At 42.3% G+C, this 24102-nt stretch overlaps 1 protein-coding gene across 1 annotated transcript; it reads right to left on the bottom strand.

Moving 5' to 3' along the window:
- Positions 1 to 641: 641 nt before the first annotated feature.
- TNFSF13B (TNF superfamily member 13b) lies at positions 642 to 5307 on the bottom strand. The gene is made up of 6 exons (XM_070956749.1): positions 4975 to 5307; positions 4734 to 4830; positions 4037 to 4093; positions 3054 to 3166; positions 2825 to 2975; positions 642 to 1411 (listed from the first exon to the last, which is right to left on the bottom strand). Exons 1-6 carry the CDS (start codon positions 5305 to 5307, stop codon positions 1299 to 1301), a joined length of 864 nt encoding a protein of 287 aa, XP_070812850.1. The 3' UTR covers positions 642 to 1298.
- Between the last annotated feature and the right edge of the window lie 18795 nt (positions 5308 to 24102).

The raw sequence follows: 24102 nt of genomic DNA, 5'->3' as shown, positions 1-24102 counted from the left end.
AATTTACAGTTAGTGCTGATACACATATTTGGTATGCATCAGAAGTGAATGTTTGTTTCTTAACCATTCTAGACTATCCAGTTTTGGTTGCCACAATGTAAAAAAGAGGTTGAGACTCTAGAAAGAATGCAGAGAAGAGCAACAGAGATGATAAGGGGACTGGAGGCTAAAATATATAAGAAACAGTTGCTGGAATTGGGTATGTCTAGTTTAATGAAAAGAAGGACAAGGGTTGACATGACAGCAGTGTTCCCATATCTCAGGGGTTGCCACAAAGAAGAGGGAGTCAAGCTGTTCTCCAAAGCACCTGAAGGCAGGACAAAAAACAATGGATGGAAACTAATCAAGGAGAGAAGCAACTTAGAACTAAGGAGAAATTTCCTGACAGTTAGAACAAGTAATAAGTGGAACAACTTGCCTCCAGAAGTTGTTGATGCTCCAACACTGGAAGTTTTTAAGAAGAGACTAGATAACTATTTGTCTGAAATGGTATAGGATTTTCTGCCTAAGCAAGGGGTTGGACTAGAAGACCTTCCAACTCCTATTCTATTCTATTCTATTCTATTCTATTCTATTCTATTCTATTCTATTCTATTCTATTCTATTCTATTCTAGAATTATCTGCAGATTATTAGCAGGTGGATAAATAGAATATACACGTCTTGCTTGCTTAGCCCTTTAAATCTAACATCCTGGTATAGTTACTTGCATAAGAATCATATAAACATTATTTTTATTTATGATCATATTTGAAACCATGTTTATGCGTGTCCTAAAGAGGAACTATGTACTTCCTGCTATACTTCATATTTTTATTGCTCTCTGTAGGACACTTGATGCTGTTCAGGTGCAGCATGATTTCTTGCTTCCTCTTCTGCAGACTGCAAGATGTGAGTCTTGATTCTCCAGTTGCAGCTGCTTGGGGAAAATGTAGGGAAAGTTGAGATATTTACACCTTGTCTGTGACTTTGCTGGGCTCATAAGGATAACCTCTTGGGAACAGACTTTGAACTCCAGAATTGATGCAGCAGAAGTTCAACTCTTCTTATGTAATAAGGCTATTTATATTTTCACAAGAAAAGTTTCATTTCTGGTAATCCACACATGAGAGGGTAGTATATGACAAGCATGAGTAGGATTTCCTCTTTCTGAATAAGTTAATATATTTTTTAAAAAATCCACTCACTAAAGAGGTAACATTCAAGAAACTCCCATAATGATTTCAAATTATTTCATAATTCCTGAAATATCTTGGTGCACTGGAAAAAGCGAGGCAATTAATAACATCAAAAAGACTTTCACAGAAGTCTGACTGCACCAAAAAATGTGACATCTCCATTCAAGACTATTTTGGCACTTGTCCGTGGTATGGTAAGCTGAAGTTCATCTCCTTCTTCTAATTTTGCAACACCTGCCAAAACATTGCAATCATTTTAAGTACAACAGTCTAATATACCCAGATCAAAACAAATCATATTGGCTATGATTTGGCTAGTCTTTAATTGACAAAGCTGCCACCTTCTTTCATTTTGAGGTTAAACGATGCATGTTATGCACATTATAAACACCTATAAATAAGGTGTATATAAATAAATATAGGTAGTCCTCAAGATGCCATAGGCCATTTAATGAACATTCAAAGTTATAACACCCTTTCCACCAAAAGCTATATATTAACTCGTTTCAAGGTTACAATGTCGGCAGCTTCCTCATGGTCATTGGCCCATATAATCGACCACAGAAACACTGCAGCACATCCACCCACCTATTTCCCCTCATCCTGCTTACTGTGTCCCCACAGATACTGGGCCTGCTTTTCCACCTCACCGGCTTCTACACACTCCTTACCCCCACCCCCAGTCACCGTGTCCCCACTTATCTTTCAAATATATCCAGAACTCAAAGTTGGAGTAGGGAAGGCCACTCTATTGCTGGGCCCTATGGCACAATCAAGGAAAAGAAATCCTATTGGGTTTGCTTTCATTGCTATGCTTTGTTCCCCCAGGGCCAGCAATACTAGTGTAAAGCTAGCATTGCTGTCACCGGGGGAGGCAAAGATTGTGAGGAAAGTAAAACCAGCAGGATTTCTTCTCAGGTTCTCCAGCATTACCAATGCTAACGTAAAGCTAGTGCTGCTGGTCCTGGGGGAGCAAAACATAGCAAGGATAGCAGAACCGAAAGGATTTCTTCCCCTCAATTCTGCCATGTGGCCCAGCAATGGAGTGGCCTTCTCTACTCCAACTTCCTGAACTCTGGACATCCGTGAAAGGTAAGCGTGTGATTGTGACAGGGTAGATAGGGATGTGGGGAACCCAAGTGGCAGGAAGCGAGTGTGAGGTATCTTAGAGGATAGGTGGAAGCCTTGGGAGGTCCAATGTGGGTGGGCCTGTCCCTGCACTAGGCCTCCCATGATCTCCCACATCCAAGTCACCCCATGCTCTACTTAATGTCCCATGCATTTGTTTAATGAATGCATTGGGGAGAGCAGGGATAGGGAGGTTATTAATGGTGTGGTTCATTTAATATAGACCCCAACTTTTGACAGTAATGGATAGGTTCCATTACTGTTGTAAATCAAAGACTATCTGTAAGTCCTTTTCTATATGGATTTTGACTTCCAACATGGATGAAAAGGCAGACTACAGTAGTGCGGTGTAATAGATATGCAGTATAGAATTAACTGGAATTAATGAGTAAGGAGGTAAGGAGTTCAGCATAGCCCACCACACCACCCACTAATGAATCCTTTTATATGGCTAATTCTCTTTCCTACCAGTAAAATGCTTATCTAGGCCAATAAATTTAGGATGGTTTTCATAATTACCAGCAGTATAACAAGAATTGTTAGGAGAGGTTTCAGGCATGTTTTGCAGGCAACGAAATAATGTAACCAGACTGAGATCATCTCCAACGACGTGGGCTTTTTTCCTCTGAATCAAATGTCCCATTACAAACATTTCATCTGTATATAAAACCTGAACAAATAAATTTTATTACAACTTTAAATTAATACTTCAGACAGATTAGTAAAAGAACTTTTTTCTCTATTTTACCTGACCATATATGAAGAAGTAGCCAGTTTCTCTGACCAGTATTTTATTTCCATGTTCTTCTAGAGCTGTTCCTCTTTTAAAGCTAAGAAGCCAGGGAACTATACTTGAGTCATCTGAAAAATTATTAGTATCTCATTAAACATGGATTAACTATTTTCCTTGTATATTTCCTATGATTTTTTAAAAAAGAAAAAAATCATTATGCCTTTCAGATGAGTAGCTCAAACAGAAACTAAGAACAAGTATTAATGTTTGATGAGTAGTTCACAAAACTAAGCCATGACTAGTGTTGAGAATACAAAGGGAAAAGAAGGATGAAACACTAAAAGGTAATTTACCTTTTATTTTTTCGCTATGACTTTTAAAATTCAAATGTAGTAGTGCTTTTGTATCATCTTGCTTGTTTCAACTTTTTTTGTAATATATGTGCTTTTTTCAATATTTTTTGTAATCTATTTCAATATTTTAACAATACATATGGATTTTAAAAAAGAGATAAGTAGCTTTTGTATACCAAGGTTTCAAGAACAGCCTCCTGACAGAAGCTATATTTTTATGGATCTACCAGGGTTCAGACTCTATCTGAACTCATCTCAGAAGGTTGGTGAACTAAAAGAATGCAGTGGAATGTAGGAGAAGGCTTGTAGTCAGGTATCCTAGTTTTTTAGCATATACTGGTTAAGATATAGAAACAAACCCTTTGTTTTGGACAAACTTATGGACAAACCATAATTGGTTGTGCATTCCCATGTGTCATCCATTGAAACAGTGGACCATCAGAGTTGAAAATGCTGATCCAGAGTTTCCCCTAAAAGTGGGAAAGGTGGAGTGGTAAAATGCTAATGAAAATAATTGGATTTTACCTTCCTGCATTATTTAAGAACAAGGTTGCATTTGAACAATTATAATGCAATGGCAGAATATGTCTACTCACAGAAAATTGGTGGGTTGCGCAAAATCAAGTTAAGAAATTAGTACATTACCATGTTGCTGAATGGCACTTTTGCTGTCAGCCATCAATTGCAGACATGACTGTAATACTAGAAAGAGATATTTCAAATTAGAGAGAAGGGAAAAAAAACAAGGAAATTAATGTGGGATTCAAGTAAAGGAAATAAAATATAATTAGTTTTGGGAAAGTTTTGATTGCAACTCTTCCTACACTACTAATGAGTGTTTAATTCAAACTGGTTCAAGGGAATGTGCATTCATATTCTGTAATGAATACATGTTGCTAGGGGCCCGTTCAAACTATGCCTGGAAAAAAAATGACAGTTTAGAATTATAGTATTGCTAATATTATATTTTGAAAATAAATGAACCATATTAATAAGAGCAATTATAAAATGAAATACACAAGATACACAAGTTCACCTTTGGTTAGATGTATATGAGTTGAGTTCCACTGATAACTGATCAGGGAAAGAGAGAGAAGGATTAAAGTTCATCAAGCAACAATTCATCTAAAGGGTGGAAGCTTGAAAGTCACCCATCTTTTCAGCAGGAAAGTTTGCTATTACAGATATCTCAGATCTACCCTATCAGCATCTGATATTTTGTCCATATAAGACCCTCCATGCTCAGCCACAATTCTTAATGTCCTGGACCCTGAGGTGTTTTTCCAGAGATCACTATGATCTCCAATCAGATCTTACTTCATCCAACCAGATCTTACCGTACCTGTTTCTCCTCTCTGAGAGGGGGATCTTTTCCCCCTATGTCTGTCTCCAGTCCACATTATGTTTCGGTTTCCCCGATGTGATCCCAAAACAATTCCCTGACAAAACACAGGCAAATAAGCATCATGAAGACTATAATTGCTCTCTCTCTCTCTCTCGCTCGCTCTCTCCCTCCCTCCCTCCCTCCCTCTCTCTCTCTCTCTCTCTTCAACTCCTCCAGTGCCCAAAGGTTTTCAACTCACCTGGCTGGAAACTGCATTGGCCATCTTCCAGTATGGAATGAAGGGGCTGGCTGCCTTGGTTTCTCCCAAGGGCTCAACAAGCTGTGGAAGTGAATTGCTTGCCTGAATCCTGCCATTCAGCTTGCTGGTGAGGACTGCTAGTTCAGTTTTTAGTGCAACAACATAGTAAAGAGATGCTGCTGCCAGGCAAGAGGAGACAAACACTGCAAGTCCAAGAAAGATGAATAGGAGTCCATTGCAATCAAAGGCATTAACAGAATGAGAGGAAGAGGGGGAAGCCCCACAAGTGGTGAAGGTATTGCCTTTTTCTCGCGGGAAATTCATAGATTTCATGACTCCTTTATTAAAGGCCAAGTAGAAACTTCAGCTACTTCTCATTCTGTGCAATGCAAACATTTTACCAGTTGCATCCAAGCTACGTGGTCAAAATTCCATACTGCGTGCTTCCGGTCATGAGAACCTGCTGATGCCACGTATGTTGTTTCTGCTCTGCATCTGCACAATGTAAAGCTTTGTTTCTGTATTTCGGCAATGAATCTTCCTCATTTTGGTTTCTGCCTCATTTATTACCCATTATCCTCATTATGCAGCCCTATGACCTTGCCTGACTGCACAACCTCTACCAATGAAATTGCAGCTTGCAGCTGGGCATTATTTCCTCCTTGGCAAATGAGTGCATTTGTGTAGGGTGGAAGAATTTTTTAAAAAGTGGGACTTCTGTCCATTTATAGTTCCCTCATACGCTACATATATCCCCTTTCATTAGGTCTGCTGTTGTAGAATCATTGTATCAGTTCCAGATGTTCTTGTCTCATCATGTATGGTTTCCTCCATTAGCTCACTTATCATTAGATTGTCCTGGTGGTGGACCTTGTTATTCCTGATGATATCTAAGTCGGCCTGATTCTCTTACTTCATGTCAGTTTCATATCTGAGGCAGGCAGGTGAAGTGCTTTGATCAAAGACCCTTACTGGTAAGGTGGGCACCAATCAGGATTTGAACCAGTGGTGGGTTGCTCCCGGTTTGCACCGGTTCACAAGAACCGGTAGTAAAAATTTTTAGAACCCACCCCTGATTTGAACCTGTGTCAAGGATCAATGTTCTTTTTTTTTTTTGCTTTTAAAAAACAAACTTTATTAAATTTAAAAAGATAAAATTATATAAAACATTCACAACATTAAAATACAATCAACAATACTAATCACAAGAAACTAAATATATGTAATATATAAGTACAATTATACCCAGTGACTTATTTTCTCTTTTATCTTAATGACGGTGTATGATTATTACTTTTAATTTCTTACTAAATTTTAACTTTACCTTCTTTTCCATTAGTTTATCCACTCATACCAACAGTCCCATACCTTAAAATACTGTGAGTCTTCCTTGTCTTTCAATTTCAATGTTAGTCTATCCATTTCTGCACATGTATAGATTTTTTGAATTATTTGCTGCTCCGTTGGCAATTGATCTGTTTTCCAGACTTGTGCTAGGGCTAACCTAGCCGCCGTGATTATATGTAATATTAGATATTTTTTTTCTTTTCTAATGTTTTGTTTAAGCATTCCTAACAAAAAGATTTCTGGTTTTAGCTCAATATCTTCAACAGTTATTTCTGATATCCAAATTTTTATTTTTGTCCAATATTTCTTAATTTTTGGGCAAAGCCACCAGACATGAAAGAAGGTTCCCTGTGCATGTTTGCATTTCCAACACGTTGGATTAAGATTTGCATACATCTTTGCCAATCTCGCAGGGGCTAGATACCATCTGTACCACATCTTGCAATGGTTCTCCTTATATGCTACTGATTTTGTTATTCTATAGTTGGTTTCCCTTTCCCATTCTTCCAATTGTATATTTTTACCAATATTACCAATATTCCTTGCCCAGGCTATCATTTGTCCTTTAACTAGATTTTCTGCCAGGTCGAATTCTAATAAATATTTGTAAATCTTTGAAATCAGGTTTCCATTTTTAGGTCCTAGTAATTTGTCTAGGCAATTGGGATTTATTTCGATTCCTCTTTCCTCACTATCTTTATTTGCATCTAGTTTGTATTTGTAGGTAGGGCCACCAATCCATTTCTATACCTTGTTCCCTAAGTTCCTGCCGTGTTTTTAATTTTCCTTGAGAATCCAGTAGTTCTTTGTATCTTATTAATTAATGGGCAGCTAGTGTGTTGGGGTGCATTGCTGCCTCCAATGTGGATATCCAGCCGGGAAGGGATCAATGTTCTAACAAATCTGCCACACAGCTCCCACATATATATACTGTATCATTACAACCTTTAAACAAAAAGATAAAAACTAACACAACTTATATAAAGAAGGAAAAAGATAAAAGACATAGAAGAAAAAATAAATGGCTTCTGATATTCTTCACAGCAGCTATATGTATAATGTATTTTAATCTCTCTGTGTGTAGTTACATTATATTTTTCTTTCTATAATCCAAGTGATCATCATAACCATAAATCAGCCCAGAAACTCTTTTAAAATGGCTAATTCTTTTGATGCAGTATAGTCTCCTGGTTGGGAACTGGCTTCCTGGTTTCCGATTGATGGTATATTGCCCATTAATTTAAGGGGTAATATAGCTGCTTCCACAAGTACAGCATGACTCAGAGACCTTCTACTTTAACTGTTCAAGTCTTGGCTGGGTGTCCCAAGGTTCCATAGTAGAAACATCAATGAAGGTATTTCCTGTTTCTCTCCTGAGGACAAAGGGGTTTTTACAACTCCATTTTGCACATGTTATGGCATCAGGGTCTGAGGAAACCATAACTGGGACCAGCAACTTGGTCATTAAGCAAAATGGTTGCTAAATGAAATGGAAACTGTAGTAATGGTCTTTCCTCAGCTTTTCTTTGGTTTACAGAACTGTGAAAGTTGCAAATGGAAGAATTTACTTTTTCATCACTATAACTAATGGCCACTAAACAAGACAGCTACTAAACAGGGGCTAAAGTATCTCTATGATATTTATGAATATTGTAGAGCCACTTTGGTAATGGTTGCACCGAGCTAGAAACTGGGAGATTGTAAATTCTAGTTCTGCATTAGGCACAGACACATTAGGCACAAAGGTGACCTTCAGCCAGTCACAGTCTCTTAGCCCAGTGGTGGGTTTCAACATTTTTTACTACTGGTTCTTTGGGCGTGGCTTGGTGGGCGTGGCAGGGGAAGGATACTGTAAAATCTCCATTCCCTCCCCAATCTAGGGGAAGGTTACTGCAAAATCCCCATTTCCTCCCAATCAGCTGGGACTTGGGATGCAGAGAATACATGGGGGTGGGGCCAGTCAGAATTTTTACTACTGGTTCTCCTAACTACTCAAAATTTCCGCTACCGGTTCTCCAGAACTGGTCAGAACCTGCTGAAACCCATCTCTGTCTTAGCCCTAAGAAGGTGGCAGTGGCAAACCATTTCTGAAATCTTGCCAAGAAAACTGCAGTGACTTAACCAGATAGTCATCAGGAATTAGTAACTTAAAGGCCCTCTTCCCCCCCCTCTCTCATCTCTAGCATATAATTGAAAATCTGATACGTACTCATAAATTTTGTGGTTGCTTTGCAGCTTGTAAATATCTCCAAGTCAGATTGTCAAATGCAGCTCTAAATCTTTGCATAAAGTTCTGGTAATTATCTAGTAACATATCATTCCTCAGCAGACTGAAAGAATAATCCTGAAGGGAGCTGTAGGAAGCTGCTAGTTGACCCATCATAACAATTCATGCTGTGTGGTAAAAGTCAAATACTAACCCCAGGCACTTTCAAATTTCTCCAACACTCACAGGACAGCAAAGAAATATTTGTTGGGCTGCAGGCTAGCAACTACTTTGCATTTTGTGAGCTGCAAAATAACAAACTCACTGCTCAATTATCTAAGTATTTTCTGTTTTTGCCTTAACTAGGCATCCATACTGCTAGATACTCAACAATGTTGCTACTCCTTGTTAATATGTGATCATCCCTTGCTGATGCTGAAACTATACAGCTATTTTTTAACTATTTCCCCAAAAGCAATTTAAATAATGGGGGTAGGGAGTGAGGAAAGAGGCTGGTAGGATATGAAACTTGATCAACATTGTGGGTAGTTTTGTTATGAATTACTCCTTCTGATGCTTCCCAAGTGTCCAAAATTATTCAATAAAACTTTGTTTCTTGCTTTTTGTCTGGTGTTTCTTTCCTTCTTCAGTTTTCCAACCTGCAACCACTTCAGCCAGTCACAACCTGTTGTTGGAAGAAATTTCCTGGTTCCCCAGCTGGGAAGCAGTCACCGGTGATGAGAAGAAATTGACACTGAAATAAGCTGCCAGAAAGCAGAACTCTTTAATTCAGGAAGGCAAGAGAAAGTAGTGGCACAGCTCAAGCATTCCTGACTAACAAGCAGTTTGGGATTCTGTGTCTGTGGTTTTTTATACCTATTTTCCCTTTGAAGCGTCTGTAGTTTGATGGGTTTTGATGTGCCTCTAGTTGAAGTGATTGCCCTGAGTTTTTGTCTTCCTGTCTTAATGGGTTAATCCTGGTTCCAGGACCTTTGTTTTTCCTATCCTGTCATGGTCCAGGAAAAGGGAGTTCTGGTTTTGCCTTGGTGAGTTATTTTCAGCCTGGTCCCACTTATCTTTATTGCTCTACTTAAGTGTTTCTATGGTCAGCTTTGTTACTTTTGTAATAGCAGTTAATGGCTTTTGGCTGCTCTGAGTTTTCCTTTCAGCTGTTTTTTTTTTGCTTTGGGGTTTGAATTTCTTTTTTTTTAAAAAAAGTTTTATTGGTCCCCCCCCCCCCCCGCCACATTTACCCACATCTTTTTTGAACAGAGCATTGGCCATATCTTATCTTATACAATTAATCAAATTCAAATACATTTTACTCAATTACAGTTTTTGCCAAAATCTTTTCCCCCCCTTTTTTTATCATGTCTCAATATTTCTATGCTTTCTTACATAAACAACATCTTCATTTGCCCTTAAATTCTAATTATTGCTATTTATTCATATTTGTTCTCTTTTATTCTTTAAACAATTCATTCTTTATCTTAATATCTTTATATTTGTTCGGGATTGCCTTTCTTCCATTTCATCTTTTTTATTGTACAGCAATCTTTCTCCTCAAACCTACCACCTCTCTCTTTTCTTTCCTTCTTACTTTCTCTTCCCCTTCTCTTCTTCTCCTCCCTACTTCCTCTTCCTTTCTCCTTCTCCTCCTCTCTTCCTCCCTCTCTTACCCTCACTCCTACTCTAATTTCCCTTCCCTTCCTTCCTCCCTTCTCTTCCTTCCCTCTCTCTCCTTCCTTCTTCCATCTCTCTTCTCCTTCCTTCATCCCTCTCTATTGCTGTACTCATTTTCAATTTTATATTTTCCACTATGGAGTCCAGGCAACCCCGGTCTTTCTTTCATTTATCAAGTATATTTCTCAAATTTTCCCCTCATCTTTTTAATTAGCAGTATATTTCATCTTATTCCATTTTTTCTTTTAAATCTTTACTCAAACAATCTTCCAACCCTTAGACTTTTAACTTTTAACAATATATTTTTTCTACTTTACTTCATACAAGTATATTATTTAAATCATTTTTTGCATTTCATTTTCATTTCATTTTACATTTAATTTCCATTTTCCATCTTAATTTCAATTAATTCTTATAATTTATTCTCTCCTTTTAGTGCTTCTTCCAATATCATTCTTTCTTTCACATTACATTGTTCTATTTTTCATTTAACAGCATTTTCACATACAATTTCTACAACTAGTGTCCTTCTCTTTATTGACAAATTAATATTTTCACTGACTCTTAACCATTTTCTCTTGGTCTCTCCACAGTTCTCTTTCTTGACGTTTCCCTCTTTTTCTCCCATTTCTTTACCTTCTTCTTTTATCTTATCTTATCTCTCCCCTTCAGCCTTTTTCTTTTAATTTTAACTCTATTGCTTTTCATTCTCAATCTTTCCCCATTTATTTCTCTTCTCTTCATATTTGAGATGTATTTTCCCTTATCCATTTTTATTCTATCACTGTTAAACCCAGTGTAATCATCTTTATCTTTTTTTTTCAATTATTTCCTTTTCAATATTATCTCGTTTCTCTTGCTTCTCATTCATCTTTTCTCTTTCTTTTTTGGCCATTTAACCAATCCTCTGCTTCTTTATTTCCCTTAAATGCTTCCCTTATTTTTTGAAACATCTCCCTTAGTGTCTCATATTCATCCTCCCAGTTCTCCATATTTTCAAATTTAAAAGGCTAGGATTTTTAAGCTTGTTCTTATACTTCAGGTTTCAAAGTCCATATAATGTCTCTTTTTAAAAAAAATGTCCACTTCAAATATTTACTTGAGCCAGTACAGTTTAGTCTTTGTCTCTTTAATCTTGCTTCAGCTGCACAAATATGCACTCCCACACCTCTCTCACACGTTCTTTCCGCCAACAAATGTCTTCTCCAATTCACTAGTCTTCTGGCAATAAAATCTCCATTTTATAATCCACAAGAACAAATGTTTATTCTTTCTTTTCCAAATTAAATCCTTCATTGTTTTAAAAAAATATTTTTCTGTCTCCTTTTTCCTAATCTTATTCTTATTTTTTCCAAATCCAATTATAAATCCAGGTGGAAGATTCCTTTTAGGGCTTTAGGTTTGATTTTAAAGTTCCTTTTTTCTCTCTCTCTGCTTAAATTCCCCAGTGCTAATTAGCCGCCAATTTCCGCTGGGATTTCTTTCAAGCTGTTAAAAGTTTTTTCCTTTACCTGTGAGTTGACTAATTACTCTCCCGGCAACAATACGCCATTCAATTACCGCTCCGACATTCCCTCTTTCTGATCGTGGCCGTTCTGGCTTGGGACAGCTCCTTAATGGCTGCCTTCCTTCGCTGACGGGTCGAAGACTAATGCCGGCACTTCAGGGAACTTGCCCATTCCCTATCCATGTCAGCCAGCATCTTCTTTCTTCGCTGTCTTCACAAGACAACTATGATCCCTGGGGATCACTAAAATCGGCTAGGATATCGGTGCTCTCCTGGAGCTCCAGAATCCATACAGTATCGCCTGATGCCGGCCACGCCCACTCTGGGGGTTTGAATTTCTTAAAGGGGGAAGAGTTGTTTTAAGTCTTTTGGCACTGCTTTACTGGTTTCTGGCACTGTCCTTTTGGAGTGTACTTCCCACACTGTCACATTCAGTTCTCTCAATCTTTGTGAAAATATAAACCAGTGATGGCTAACCTATTTGCCATCGTGTGCCAAAAGCGGGGGGAGTGCGAGGGGGGAGTCACATGTGTGCATGCCCACACTCATAATTAATTGTGCCCCACCCCCTGCGCTCCCCATGCTTTTGGCACATGATGGCACGGTGGGCCTGGTAGGCCCATTTTTCACCCTCCCCAGGCTCCAGATGCTTTCTAGGAGCCTGGGGAGGGTGAAAACAGCCTTTCCCACCCCCACGGAAGGTGTTTCCCAACTTCCAGTGGGCCCAGAAGGCCCGAAAATCAACTGGCCAGCGTGCGCATGCATGCTGAAATTGAGCTAGGGAAACGCTCGCGTGCCCACAAATATGGCTCCGCATGCCACCTGTGGCACGCATGCCATAGGTTCGCCATCATGGATATAGACCATTGCTTCTTCTCCTCTGGCACTTCATCTGTTCTCCAGATTTTCTCAAATAGAGGCTCAGAAAGCCATTCTATTGTGCTTTGAGAAGCTGCTTTGCAACCAAAGATTCTCAGAGTTTGCAATTCAAACACCATGGAGCTAGTCAAAGATGATCTTCCCTTCATGGGAACTGAAAAGAAAATTACCGTAGACTTTGAATAAAAATGTAATGCAAAGAAAAATGAGAAATAAAATGTAAGCAATTCTTTTATTATATATTACTCATAGTCTGAACATAGAGGAAATGGCAGGACTGTTCAACTTAGTTTTTAAGTCTACTCTCACACACAGGCACATCATGTAACATTTCAGAAAAATCTCCTCTTAAACATATTTATTCAACTTCCATTGACTTCAATCCCTTTTTTAAAATGCTTATACATACCACCCCTCCCACAACTGCCATGGAATGTGTTACATGATTTATTGCAGGCTCTGCAAATGCAAATGAGGTGGACAGATACCACTTTGTGAAAGTACTGTAGATCAATAGTGTCTTTGAGGGGAAAAGTCAAACTTAAAACAGTGACTTTTGAAGGGAAAATGTATTTTGAGCCTGTCCTACCACCTCCTCCCCAATTAAAAAAAACAAAAACTGTTTTAAGAGCTTAAAAACGCTAAAATAAAGTTGGTGAAAAAGATCTCTCTCTTCCAGGCTACAATATTGGAAATTTAGGAAGCAGTTGGGGAAATGTTTGTAAAATATAATTGCTAAAGATAATAATGCAAGACTGGACAAAATACAGATTTGTAAAAAAAAAATCTTGCACAATCTTTACTCCAAAAAATTAACAGTGTTACACTATCAATTTACAAAAATTAAAGGACTATCTAAAATGTATTATATGTGATCCGAAGAAGAAATTGGTCAGGGAATATCATACCAAAGAGAATTTCTCAGCAAATGAGACATCAGCACACTATCATTTACAATTTCAAATTTTAATGATAGCATTGTAACAATTTTACAAAACATTAACTAAAACAATGCAATAATGGTCATGTTATATTTCTCTCCCCCTTTCCCATCCAAATGCACATTTTAAATATCTACTTGATCAGGTCACATATAAATTTGATAATTGACTATTAGCATAATAGGACATCATATAACCCTCACACATAATTTCTATATTTTCTTGGATCTGGTCTGCAAAACTCTCAATGACCACTAGAACAGGGGTCTTTTGGACCTCAGGGACCACTAAATTCATAATTTTAAATCCTGCGGACCACTAATATGATCTGCCTAATGACCAGCTGGGTGGGCGTGGCTAAGTGGGCATGTGACTGGGTGGGCATGGCCAACTCAATGTCACTCACGTCGAGGTGCGCCTCACCAGCCTTTACTCACCCCTCCCCTCTCAGCCACTCCTCGCCTCCCCATCCAGGATCCTTAGGGCCCAAAAGGAAGCAGTTGTTGGAGCTAAGCAGCCACCATGAGAAAGAGTTGGCAAAACAGCTGACTCAGTTCAAATTGGATCTGACCAAGAAGGAGGCTCATTAGAAGCACCTCACTGAGGACTACGAGCATAGGCTTTCCAAGCAGAGGGAAGACCTGCGGGAGTGCAAATCCAGGTACCAGCGCCTGGAGGCTCAACAGGCTGAGATGGTCAGCCAGTTCCAGGCCATGATGCAGTCCCACTGGAACAAGGTCCTCTGGCTCTTCACCACTTCCTTCTAGCCTTCGCCCAAAGCCCCGCACCAGGAGGCTGAAGCAGACCCCAAGTTGGAATTTCTCCCCCCCTCCAATCCACATAAAAAGACCCCGAAGGGAGAGACTCTCTGCAGCAACACAAAAATTCATTGCATGTATCCGTCCCAGGGGCCGTAGTTTGAGGACCCCTGATTTAGTGCAATATAAAAAAATGCAAACAATTTTTCTGTGGACCAACAAAATTTTCTCATGGACCACCAATTGGTGACCATTGCATTAGAGGGCAGAAAGGAACGTACTTTAACACTTTGCTGCCATCTAATGGTTGTCTGTATTTTTGTTGCCCACATCCAAAAGCCTCAGTGGAACTTTCTTCCAAACAGCAAAAAGGTCAATGTAGTGTTACAACAGGGGTGAAATGTAAAATTTGTTACCAGCGGTTCTGTGGGCGTGGCTTGGTGATGGGGGTAATGTGACTGGGTGGGCGTGGCCAACTTTTTTTTTTAAACTTTTCAAAGCATTTTTTCTAATGCTTTGAAAAGCCTCTGCCAATCAGGCAACTCAGCTGGGATCGTCAGAAAGGATTTTTAAAAAATGCCTCTCTGACGATCAGGAAACTCAGCTGGGATCGTCAGAGACTTTTCAAAACATATTTTTTACCACCTCTTCGACCAAGAAGTTGCAGACAAAAAATGCTTTGAAAAGCCGCTGAGATCCCAGCTGAGCTGCGTGATCATCAGAGGCTTTTTTTTTTTACTTTTAAAAGCATTTTTTCATCAGAAGAGGTTGTAGAAAAAATGCTTTCAAAAGTAAAAAAAAAAAAAAGCCTCTGATGATCGTGCGGCTCAGCTGGGCATGGTGGGGGGGGGGGCGCAGGGATTTTTGCTACCGGTTCTCCGAACCACCCGCCGCCATCGCTACTGGATCGGGTGATCCGGTCTGATCCGGGAGCATTTCACCCCTGTGTTACAATATACAAATACTCCAGGACTGACTGTCAAAGAATACGATGAATTACGTGTGATTCACTGGTTTGCAGTTTCAAACAGTAATGTGTATCAAAATAAATTTTGGGCACAAAATCAGTCATTACAACTGAGCCTAATAAATTTGTGCAATCATTTGAGCTGAGTGCTATATAAACATTTCAAGTGACTATTTCAGAAAGAAATAAAAATTAAAAGGGCTTTATATACAGTATTTGCTATGAACCTACCTGAATTGCAATTCTTTCAGCACAATTCTTCTACATTTCTTGATGCAATAATGAAAATTAATTGCATATGTTAGAAAGTAATTAGAATATTAAGTAATTTAATTAGTGAATCAATGTATAAACTAAATATTATTGCAATTTATATTTATAACCCTTCCCCTCTGAGCAATTACAAATAAAAAACAATTATCTGCCTCTATTATTAAACTGTATTTCTTCTTTTCAAATATATAGTATATTTATTTGGAAACATTGTTTCTTTTGTCCTTTCCCTCCAATACTGTATGATAATGTAAACATAAAACAAATTTTCCAGATAGAAAAAGATTATGTATTTATTAGATTTCTATCCTGCCTTTATTATTTTATTAACTTGAGGAGATGAACATGCCTAATATACCTTCCTCCTCCTATTTTCCTGACAACAACTTTGTGAGGTGGGTTGGGCTGAGAGTGATTGGCCCAAAGTCACCCAGCCGGCTTTTATGCCTAAGGCTGGACTGGAACCTATAGTCTACCAGCTTCTAGACTGGCGTTTTAACCATTAGATGAAGATGGTGTATTTAAAAAGGTTATCTCTCAAAAATATTGGTAAAAGATTAATCAAAGTTTTAATTACAAGCTGAGGAAATTACTGACCCACAAATGTTGCTCTGCTATCAAAATATGAAAATTATGTATTTCTAAAATATGATAAGCTTCAAGGTTATTAAAAATGTCTGTAAGTCAAAGCAAATATCTTGTAAAACTCAAGAAAAAAAGGTCTAAAGTACAATAAACCAACATAAACATAATGCTATAATATCAACTCCTAAGTAATTATAAAAGAATACCTATTTCTGGACAACCACTGTAATAGTCTAGCATTATCCTCATGGTTGGCACAATTCGATTCACATACTTTTGCATACGGGTGTTTGTGCCTTCAGGTCAATGGTCATTCCTTGATCTTTCACCTGAACAAATCTCTGCAACTTTCTTGACAGGATTTCAGTTTGGTGTAATGTGAAGACAGAGAGCCTGGAAAGCAGGAGTGAATGAGCCCTAGTCTCAACTCAAACATAAAAGCTAGCTGGGAGACTTTGGGCCAATCATTCTCTCTCTCTTAGCCCAATCCCCTCATAGGGTTGGTTGTTGTGGTGATAATAGGAGGAAGGAGTATTAGTTATGTTTGACATTTTACAGTGTATAAAAATTATTAATAAAAAGGAGGGATACAAAAATCTAATAATAATAATCTCAGAAATGAATTGCCCTTCACAATTCGGATTCCAAAATGAACCAAATGAACTGGATAAAATATTACAAAGTACAGATGAGAAAATGATTACCAAAATTTATAAGTACCTACTAAAATACAAATTAGAAGAGGAGGTCGTCAAAGAGAATATGATAACATGGGCCAAAAACGGACATTGTCTGGTCTGAACGTCCATTTTCTGGGCGCTGCGACCACAATCCATAGATGGGTTCTATTCCACTTGTCCTGACAGTTAGAGTGAAAAAAAAAAAATTCTCCTTCGTGCTATGACCACACCCACCTTTCCCAAGAACCTCCAGTCTTTTTTGTCACGAGGACACTGGAACCAGACCATGAACAGTAAGAAACAACAACTCGGACAACGATCAAAGTCAAATCCAACAAATGAGCAGGAAGCCCCAACAAAAAGGGTGGGGATGGATTGTGGTCGCAGCGCCCAGAAAATGGACGTTCAGACCAGACAACGTCCGTTTTCCAGTGCGCTGCTCCCACAATCCATAGATGGGATATACCCAAGTTCACGGTCCCTGGGCGGGAGGCTTACTGCTCCCGTGTCCCGGGTCAGACACCACATTTTGCAACACCCTGCGGCCAAAAGAGGCCTCCGCCGAGGCATACATATCGATCTTATAATGTCTAATAAAGGGTGATGCAGATGTCCACGTGGCCGCTCTGCAAATATCCAGTACTGAAGCCTGGGAAGACCAAGCAGCTGTTGCGGCAGCACTGCGAGTAGAGTGTGGTAGGATCTTGCCAGGTACAGGCTTGGCCTTGATCTCATAAGACATGGAGATACAGGCTTTAATCCAACGCCCCACTGTAGGGGCCGAGACCTTCAACCCCATAGAAGTCGGGTGAAACGACACCAACATGGCCTCCGTACGACGGAAGGAGGCAGTGCGACGAATATAGTGCTTCAGAGCCTGTCTAACGTCCAGACGATGCCAGCGCCGCTCTTGACGATGCCGAGGTGATGGGCAAAAATCCGGTAACACCAGTTCTTGAGACCGGTGAAACAGAGAGTTCACCTTGGGTGTAAAGGTTGGATCCAACCTCAAGACGACTGTGTTGCTGTGGAAGATACAAAGGTCCTTCCGTATTGACAAAGCTGCCAACTCTGACACCCGCCTCGCAGATGTAATGGCGAGTAGGAATGCCACCTTAAAAGATAGATGTTTAAGAGAAATGGAGTCCAGCGGTTCAAACGGTGGCTCCACAAGTGTCTGTAATACAAAGGGAAGGTCCCAGGAAGGAAATCGGTGCACTATGGGAGGAGAAATATTAGAAGCCCCATGCAAGAAACTCTTAACTCGAGGGTGATGGGCCAACGTCGGATAGGGCGCACAAGTGAGCACAGTAGATAATGCGGCGGTCTGTCTGCGCAGTGTGGAAGGTGCGAGACCCTTCTTCAGGCCAGCTTGAAGAAATTCCAGGATTGAAGGAACATCCGCTGACGCCGGATCCAAGTGCCGCTCGCCACACCAAATGCAGAACGCTTTCCAAGTTGCCTGATAAATTCTGGATGTCGATGGTCGGCGAGATGCCTGAATGACTCCGATCACCTCATCTGATAGACGATCTCTCCTCATGATGGCCCTCTCAAGTGCCAGACGGTCAACTTGAGCCACTGAGGGTCCGGATGACGGATGGCACCCTGGCACAGAGAGAGCCGATGAGGAGGAATCACCCACGCGGGGGAAGCCGACAGGGCCACCAGATCCGCGTACCACTGTCTCCGAGGCCAGTTGGGCGCCACCAGAAGGAGCTCTGCGTTTTCGGCTAACAGTTTTCGGATTACTCTGGAGATCAGAGGTATTGGTGGAAACGCATACAGAAGGCCCTCCGGCCACGGGCATCTGAGGGCGTCGCAGTCCTCCGCTCTCGGGTGCGGATACCTGGAAAAGAAGCGTGGGAGGTGGGAGTTCAGGTGGGAGGCGAACAGATCTATGACCGGTGTTCCGAATCGCGCGGTGAGCTCTAGGAACAGGTGGGGGTGCAACTGCCATTCGGCAGGGTCTATCCGCTCCCTGCTGAGCCAGTCCGCCTGTACATTGTCCACCCCCGATATGTGGTCCGCTCTGATGGAGGACAGGTGACGTTCTGCCCACTGGAACAATCTTTCCGACTCGACCATGAGCGCCTTCGATCTCGTACCCCCCTGTCGGTTGACATGCGCTTTGGCGGATACGTTGTCTGTTAGGATCAGCACGTGGGCGCCTTCGAGCGTGGACTGGAATTGTAGGAGAGCCAGCCGAATCGCCCGGAGCTCCAACAGGTTGATGTTCTTCTGTCTCTCCGTCGGAGACCACTGGCCCTGTGTCACTAGGTGTAAGAGATGGGCGCCCCAACCCTGGAGACTGGCGTCCGAGGTAAGGACCAGTCGATCTGGCTCTAGGAAGTAGGAGCCTCGAGTGACCGCTGGAGAGATCCACCACCTCAGGGAGAGCCGAATCTTTGGCGGCAAAACCACCTTGCGGGCCGATGTGCTGCGCCCCGACCTCTGAAAGGGGAGGAGGTACCACTGCAGGGGGCGATAATGGCTTCGTGCCCACGGTACAATGTCGAAAGCCGACACCATCTTCCCCAAAATCTGTGACAGCGAGATCAGGGGAACTCGGCGTTGGCTCAAGCTTTGATTGATGGACTCCCGGATACTTTTGATTCTGTCGGGAGATAAGGCAACTTGCCCAACAGCCGAGTCTATCACCGCCCCAAGGTGTAAGATACGCGTGGACGGGACCAGATGACTCTTTGCAACGTTGATGGTGAACCCATGTCGTTGGAAGGTATCGATCACACAGGTAATGTCGTTGCGGGCCGCTGTAGCTGAACTGGACAGAACCAGGATGTCGTCCAGGTAACACAAGACTCGAACAGGGACGGTTCGTAGGGAGGCCGCCACCACCGCTACCAATTTTGTGAACGTCCTGGGGGCAGAGGAAAGCCCAAAGGGCATTGCACAATACTGGTAGTGGCAGCCCGAATATTCGAATCGGAGGAAGCGACGGTGGGCGGGATGCACCGGGACATGAAGGTACGCCTCCCGGAGGTCCACGGACTGTAGGAAGTCCCCTTGTCTGACGCAGCCAAGGATTGAGCGGAGGGAGTGCATCTTGAACCTTCGATAGAGCACCGACAGGTTCAAGGTTTTCAGATTGAGTATGCCCCTCCAGCCCCCCGATGTTTTGGGGACCAAAAACAGACCTGAGTAGAAGCCGAGCCCCTGGTGCTCCGCTGGGACCGGTTCTATGGCCCTGATGGACAGTAAATGTTGGATCTCTTCTTCCATCAGCGCCCTCCTGACCGGAGAAGATGGAATTGGACAACGCAGGAAACGATGTGGAGGTTGTCCGGTGAATTCTATCCGCAGTCCGTGGGCAATGGTTCGGAGCACCCAATTGTCCGCAGTTGACGCCTCCCATTGACGATAAAACCGCTGGAGTCGACCGCCGATGGGGGCGGGTGTCAGGGCGTCACTTGCCTCTGCGAAAAGGCTTGTACCCGGATCCTCGGCCAGGTTTCCTAGCTGGGGGCTGGTACCTCCCCCGATCTCTGGACTGCTGTCGATCCGGGTATCTGTCCCCTCCAAAGGATGAGAAACGTTGAGAAGAAGATCCCCCTGATCCCGAATATGCCCGAAAGGGCTGTCGTTGGGGGTACGGGGCGTACCGGCGTTCAGGACGCCGAAAGGAAGAAGGGAGGACTTTTCTCTTGTCCTTATCCTCTATTAACAGCGGATCCAAAGATGTCCCGAACAGCTTGGCACTTTCATAAGGGGCAGCCGCCAGTTTCCACTTTGCCTTGGCCTCCGCTTTCCAGTTGCGGAGCCAAAACAAGCGGCGTGATGTAACCGTCGAGGCCATCATACGGGAGGCGAATTTCGCCGAAGACAAGGAAGCGTCCGCAGAATATTCGACGGCCGCCACTATTTTATTGATATCTTGGTGCCACCTGGTTTCTTCCGGAGGCAGACGCTCTTGAAGCTGTCTTAGCCAGATCAGAGTCGCCCTGTTAAAAAACGACGTCGCTGTGGCGGTTTTAATTGCCCAGGCGGCCGCCTGGTGAGCTTTCCGAAAGGATAGTTCAGTCTTGCGATCCTCCGACTTGAGGCTATCTAAAGGGTCTGTAGAAACAGCCGAGGAAGACGAAAGGCTTGCTACCGGGGTATCTATAGTCGGCAACTCCAGAAGAGCCTCCAGTTCGGGTGCCGCACAAAACAGCTTTTTGTCCTGGTTACTGGGCGCTGTTAGGGAGCCAGGCTGGACCCACGGAGAACGAACGACCTCCGTAAACAACTGAGGGCAAGGGATGAAATCCTTGTTTGGAGTAGAAATGCGAAAAAGTGCGTCATGAGGACCCGCTGCAGCCTGGGACTCGGAAGCGGACGATGATGTTTGCTCAAATTTAGTGGCTAAACGGGCTTTGCGCAGTAGAGATTTAAACATTGACGGCTTAAAAAGTCCAGTGAAAGCCGGGGTATCCGGGGGGAGGTCCTCGTCCTCGGACAATTCCACATCTTCAGGCAGCTCCTCCTCCTGTTCAGATTCGGATGGAGAGACACTGTCTTTGTGAAATGCCTGGGCCCTCGCAGGGGGAGGTGGTGGCGGGACGGGAAGTTGTTGCTGGGGAGGGACAATCCCTTGTTGCATACTCGCAGCCCATAGCGATGACAGGGCCGACGAGAAAAATGACTGGAGGTCAATTTGATTCCCCATCAGACTGCCGTCGGTTGTACGCATGCCAGCAGCTGTGGGCGTGAAGGTTGCCTCTGGCTGGCGGTGAAGCGGGTATGCAGATGTCGCTCCACCGATTGATGACACGTCCGGCAAGGACATGGAGACCCCCCTGGTTAGGCCCCACGGCATAGCTTTAGTAGCCTGAACGCCCCGCAACTGAGACTGGGGAGGCGCGGAAGGCTGATCTTGCGTGTTGATGCCCGGACTAGCCGACCTTTGCAGGGAGGTCTGGTCACCCAACACCGTTGAGGCTTGGCTAGCCCTCCTAGCCTTATCGTATTGTTTTTCCAATGCCCTGTGGCGCCGCAAAGCGTCCTTATCTTGGGCCGCAGAAGACCTGGCTTGAGATGAGGAATGGCCAGCTGAAACTGTCCCCTTGCCGGTCTTCTGCCTGTGAGAGGTGGAAGGCATAGGCGGGCTGACCTCAGTCTCTGAGTCTGATGACAGGGGTGTGTCAGCCATAATTATTATAAGTGCTACAGGGCACCTTGGATAATGCCTCCAGATGGCGCTGTCCCGCCAAGTGAACAGGGAACTCGCCTCACCCCCTTTCTATTCCACGGCCACTTCAAAGAGGCCACAACCCGCCAAAACGCCAAAAGGCGAAGATGACTTATCTGGTGAGCAGTCAAGTCCTGATAGGCGGGCCTCCCCTCTCCGCTGAAAAGCTCTCAGCCGCCTCCCTGATGAATTATTGTAGGCGAGCTATGGAGTAGCGAACGTGCCGGAGGAAAATGGCGGTCGCTGCGATTACAAAATGGCGACCGCAACTGCTGGGCGGCAAGGGCTGTCGTGGATTCCAAGCTGCGGAATGGCGGTCTTAACGGCAGCTGTGAAGCCGCTCGAGACGGAAACTGCGCCCAGCAGGTGATCAGCGGAGGGGAAAACGTCGGAGCCTGCTCGATCCCGTGCAGTCGCTCCGGAGCAGCCCGCTAAATTGAGAGCTTAAGGTAAGGTGCGGAAAGGCAAGCCAGCTCACCAGCTGCCTCCCCTCGGCACCGGCGGCTAATTAGGCCCTTCGGCTCCGCCCCGTAGAGTCAGAGTGCCGAAAGCTGCGATCCGATGGAACGAGAGAGGCGTGAGGCGGCCTGGAGCCCCAGAGCCGCCACGCGCGCCTCCGCAGCGGCCAGAGATCTTCTGCTCTCAAACCGATCACAAAATCAATCAAAAATAAAAGAAATCACCTAAAAGCAACTAATCACCGCAATTAGAAATAGCACGAGGAAACACTGCAGTCCTGTCAGGGACAGAGTGAAAAAAAAGACTGGAGGTTCTTGGGAAAGGTGGGTGTGGTCATAGCACGAAGGAGAAATTTTTTTTTTTTTTCACTCTAACTGTCAGGACAAGTGGAATAGAACCCATCTATGGATTGTGGGAGCAGCGCACTGGAAAATATAGGATATACTATTGAACTGGATAAGTGGGAAAATTTGTGGAAGATAAATTATAAGATGACATTGTCTATACCCTATAGACAATGGTTTTCCTTTACAGGTTTCCCTGTAAAGGAAAACCTTTACAAAATGTTCTACCGATGGCACCTCCCACCGGCGCGCCTGGCCAAGATGTTCCCAAATACATCTCCAATGTGCTGGAAATGTAAATCACAGAAAGGGACATATTATCATCTCTGGTGGTCATGCCGAAGGGCAAAACAATACTGGCAACAAATTAAAATAACGATTGAAGAAATCACAAAACAAAAACTGGAAATGAGGCCGGAAATCTTTTTATTGGGAATAATCACAGCACAATATACCAAAGAAATAAAATATCTGATCATCCATATCCTCACAGCAGCACGTATACTATTTGCCCAACATTGGAAATCTGAACAGTTACCCACAGAGGACAAAATAATAGCTAAAATTACAGAATGTGCAGAATTGGATAAGATCACAAAAGAAATACAAGAGAAAGACGATACTGACTACTATTTAGTATGGCAAAGATGGTACAACTGGCTGGAGGCAAAAATAGGAATATAAAGATAATTTTCGACTATTCAATAGAAATGCATAGAAGTAAACAAGGAGTCAATTATATATGTACATATATAACCATGTAAATATGTGAATGTAGATATAGATACAAATAGAAATATGAAAATAACCCACCGTTGTAGTAACTTCTAAAGGTCAGTCATTGGACTGAATTGATGTTTGTCCGTTTTGTATGTTGGTTTAATGTATTTATGTTGGTTTTTTTATTATTATTATTAATAATAATAATAAAAAAAAGAATTGCCCTTGCCTGCTTTCTAGCACTGAGAGAATGACTATCTCCAGGTCACTCAGCTGGCTACATGCCTAAGGCAAAATTAGAACTCACAACCACATAGTTTCTAGTCTGATGCCTTGACTGGCTTTCATTTAGCATAGTATAAATATCACACTGCCTGTGTTATTCTGAATATAATAATCAATTTTTGACACCACATATACAGTATTTAGCATAATAATACTAGAATATTTCTCAAAATATTTGGTGTAGTCTATTTTTGTATTATGATTGTTTTGTTCAAAATAGCACAGGCAATGAGATGTTTCCAAAGTAAATAATGCCATAAGAAAAGCATAGATAAAAATTTAAAAATGTCAAAAGTGCAAATG

Source organism: Pituophis catenifer, unplaced genomic scaffold (assembly GCF_029215685.1).
Source record: "Pituophis catenifer annectens isolate HBS135680 unplaced genomic scaffold, rPitCat1.0.hap2 SCAF_1, whole genome shotgun sequence".
NCBI classification, from domain to species: domain Eukaryota; kingdom Metazoa; phylum Chordata; class Lepidosauria; order Squamata; family Colubridae; genus Pituophis; species Pituophis catenifer.
This window is presented reverse-complemented; position numbering and strand designations above follow the sequence as displayed.

What these genes read in the sequence shown, in the direction of transcription:
- TNFSF13B (XM_070956749.1), bottom strand. Translation starts at nt 5,307, where the DNA reads ATGAAATCTATGAATTTCCCGCGAGAAAAAGGCAATACCTTCACCACT. An exon ending in CTCTCAGAGAGGAGAAACAG is followed by an intron (nt 4,094 to 4,733) that starts GTACGGTAAGAT and finishes ATCTCTTTCTAG; the next exon opens with TATTACAGTCATGTCTGCAA. An exon ending in ACTTCTTCATATATGGTCAG is followed by an intron (nt 2,976 to 3,053) that starts GTAAAATAGAGA and finishes TTATTTGTTCAG; the next exon opens with GTTTTATATACAGATGAAAT.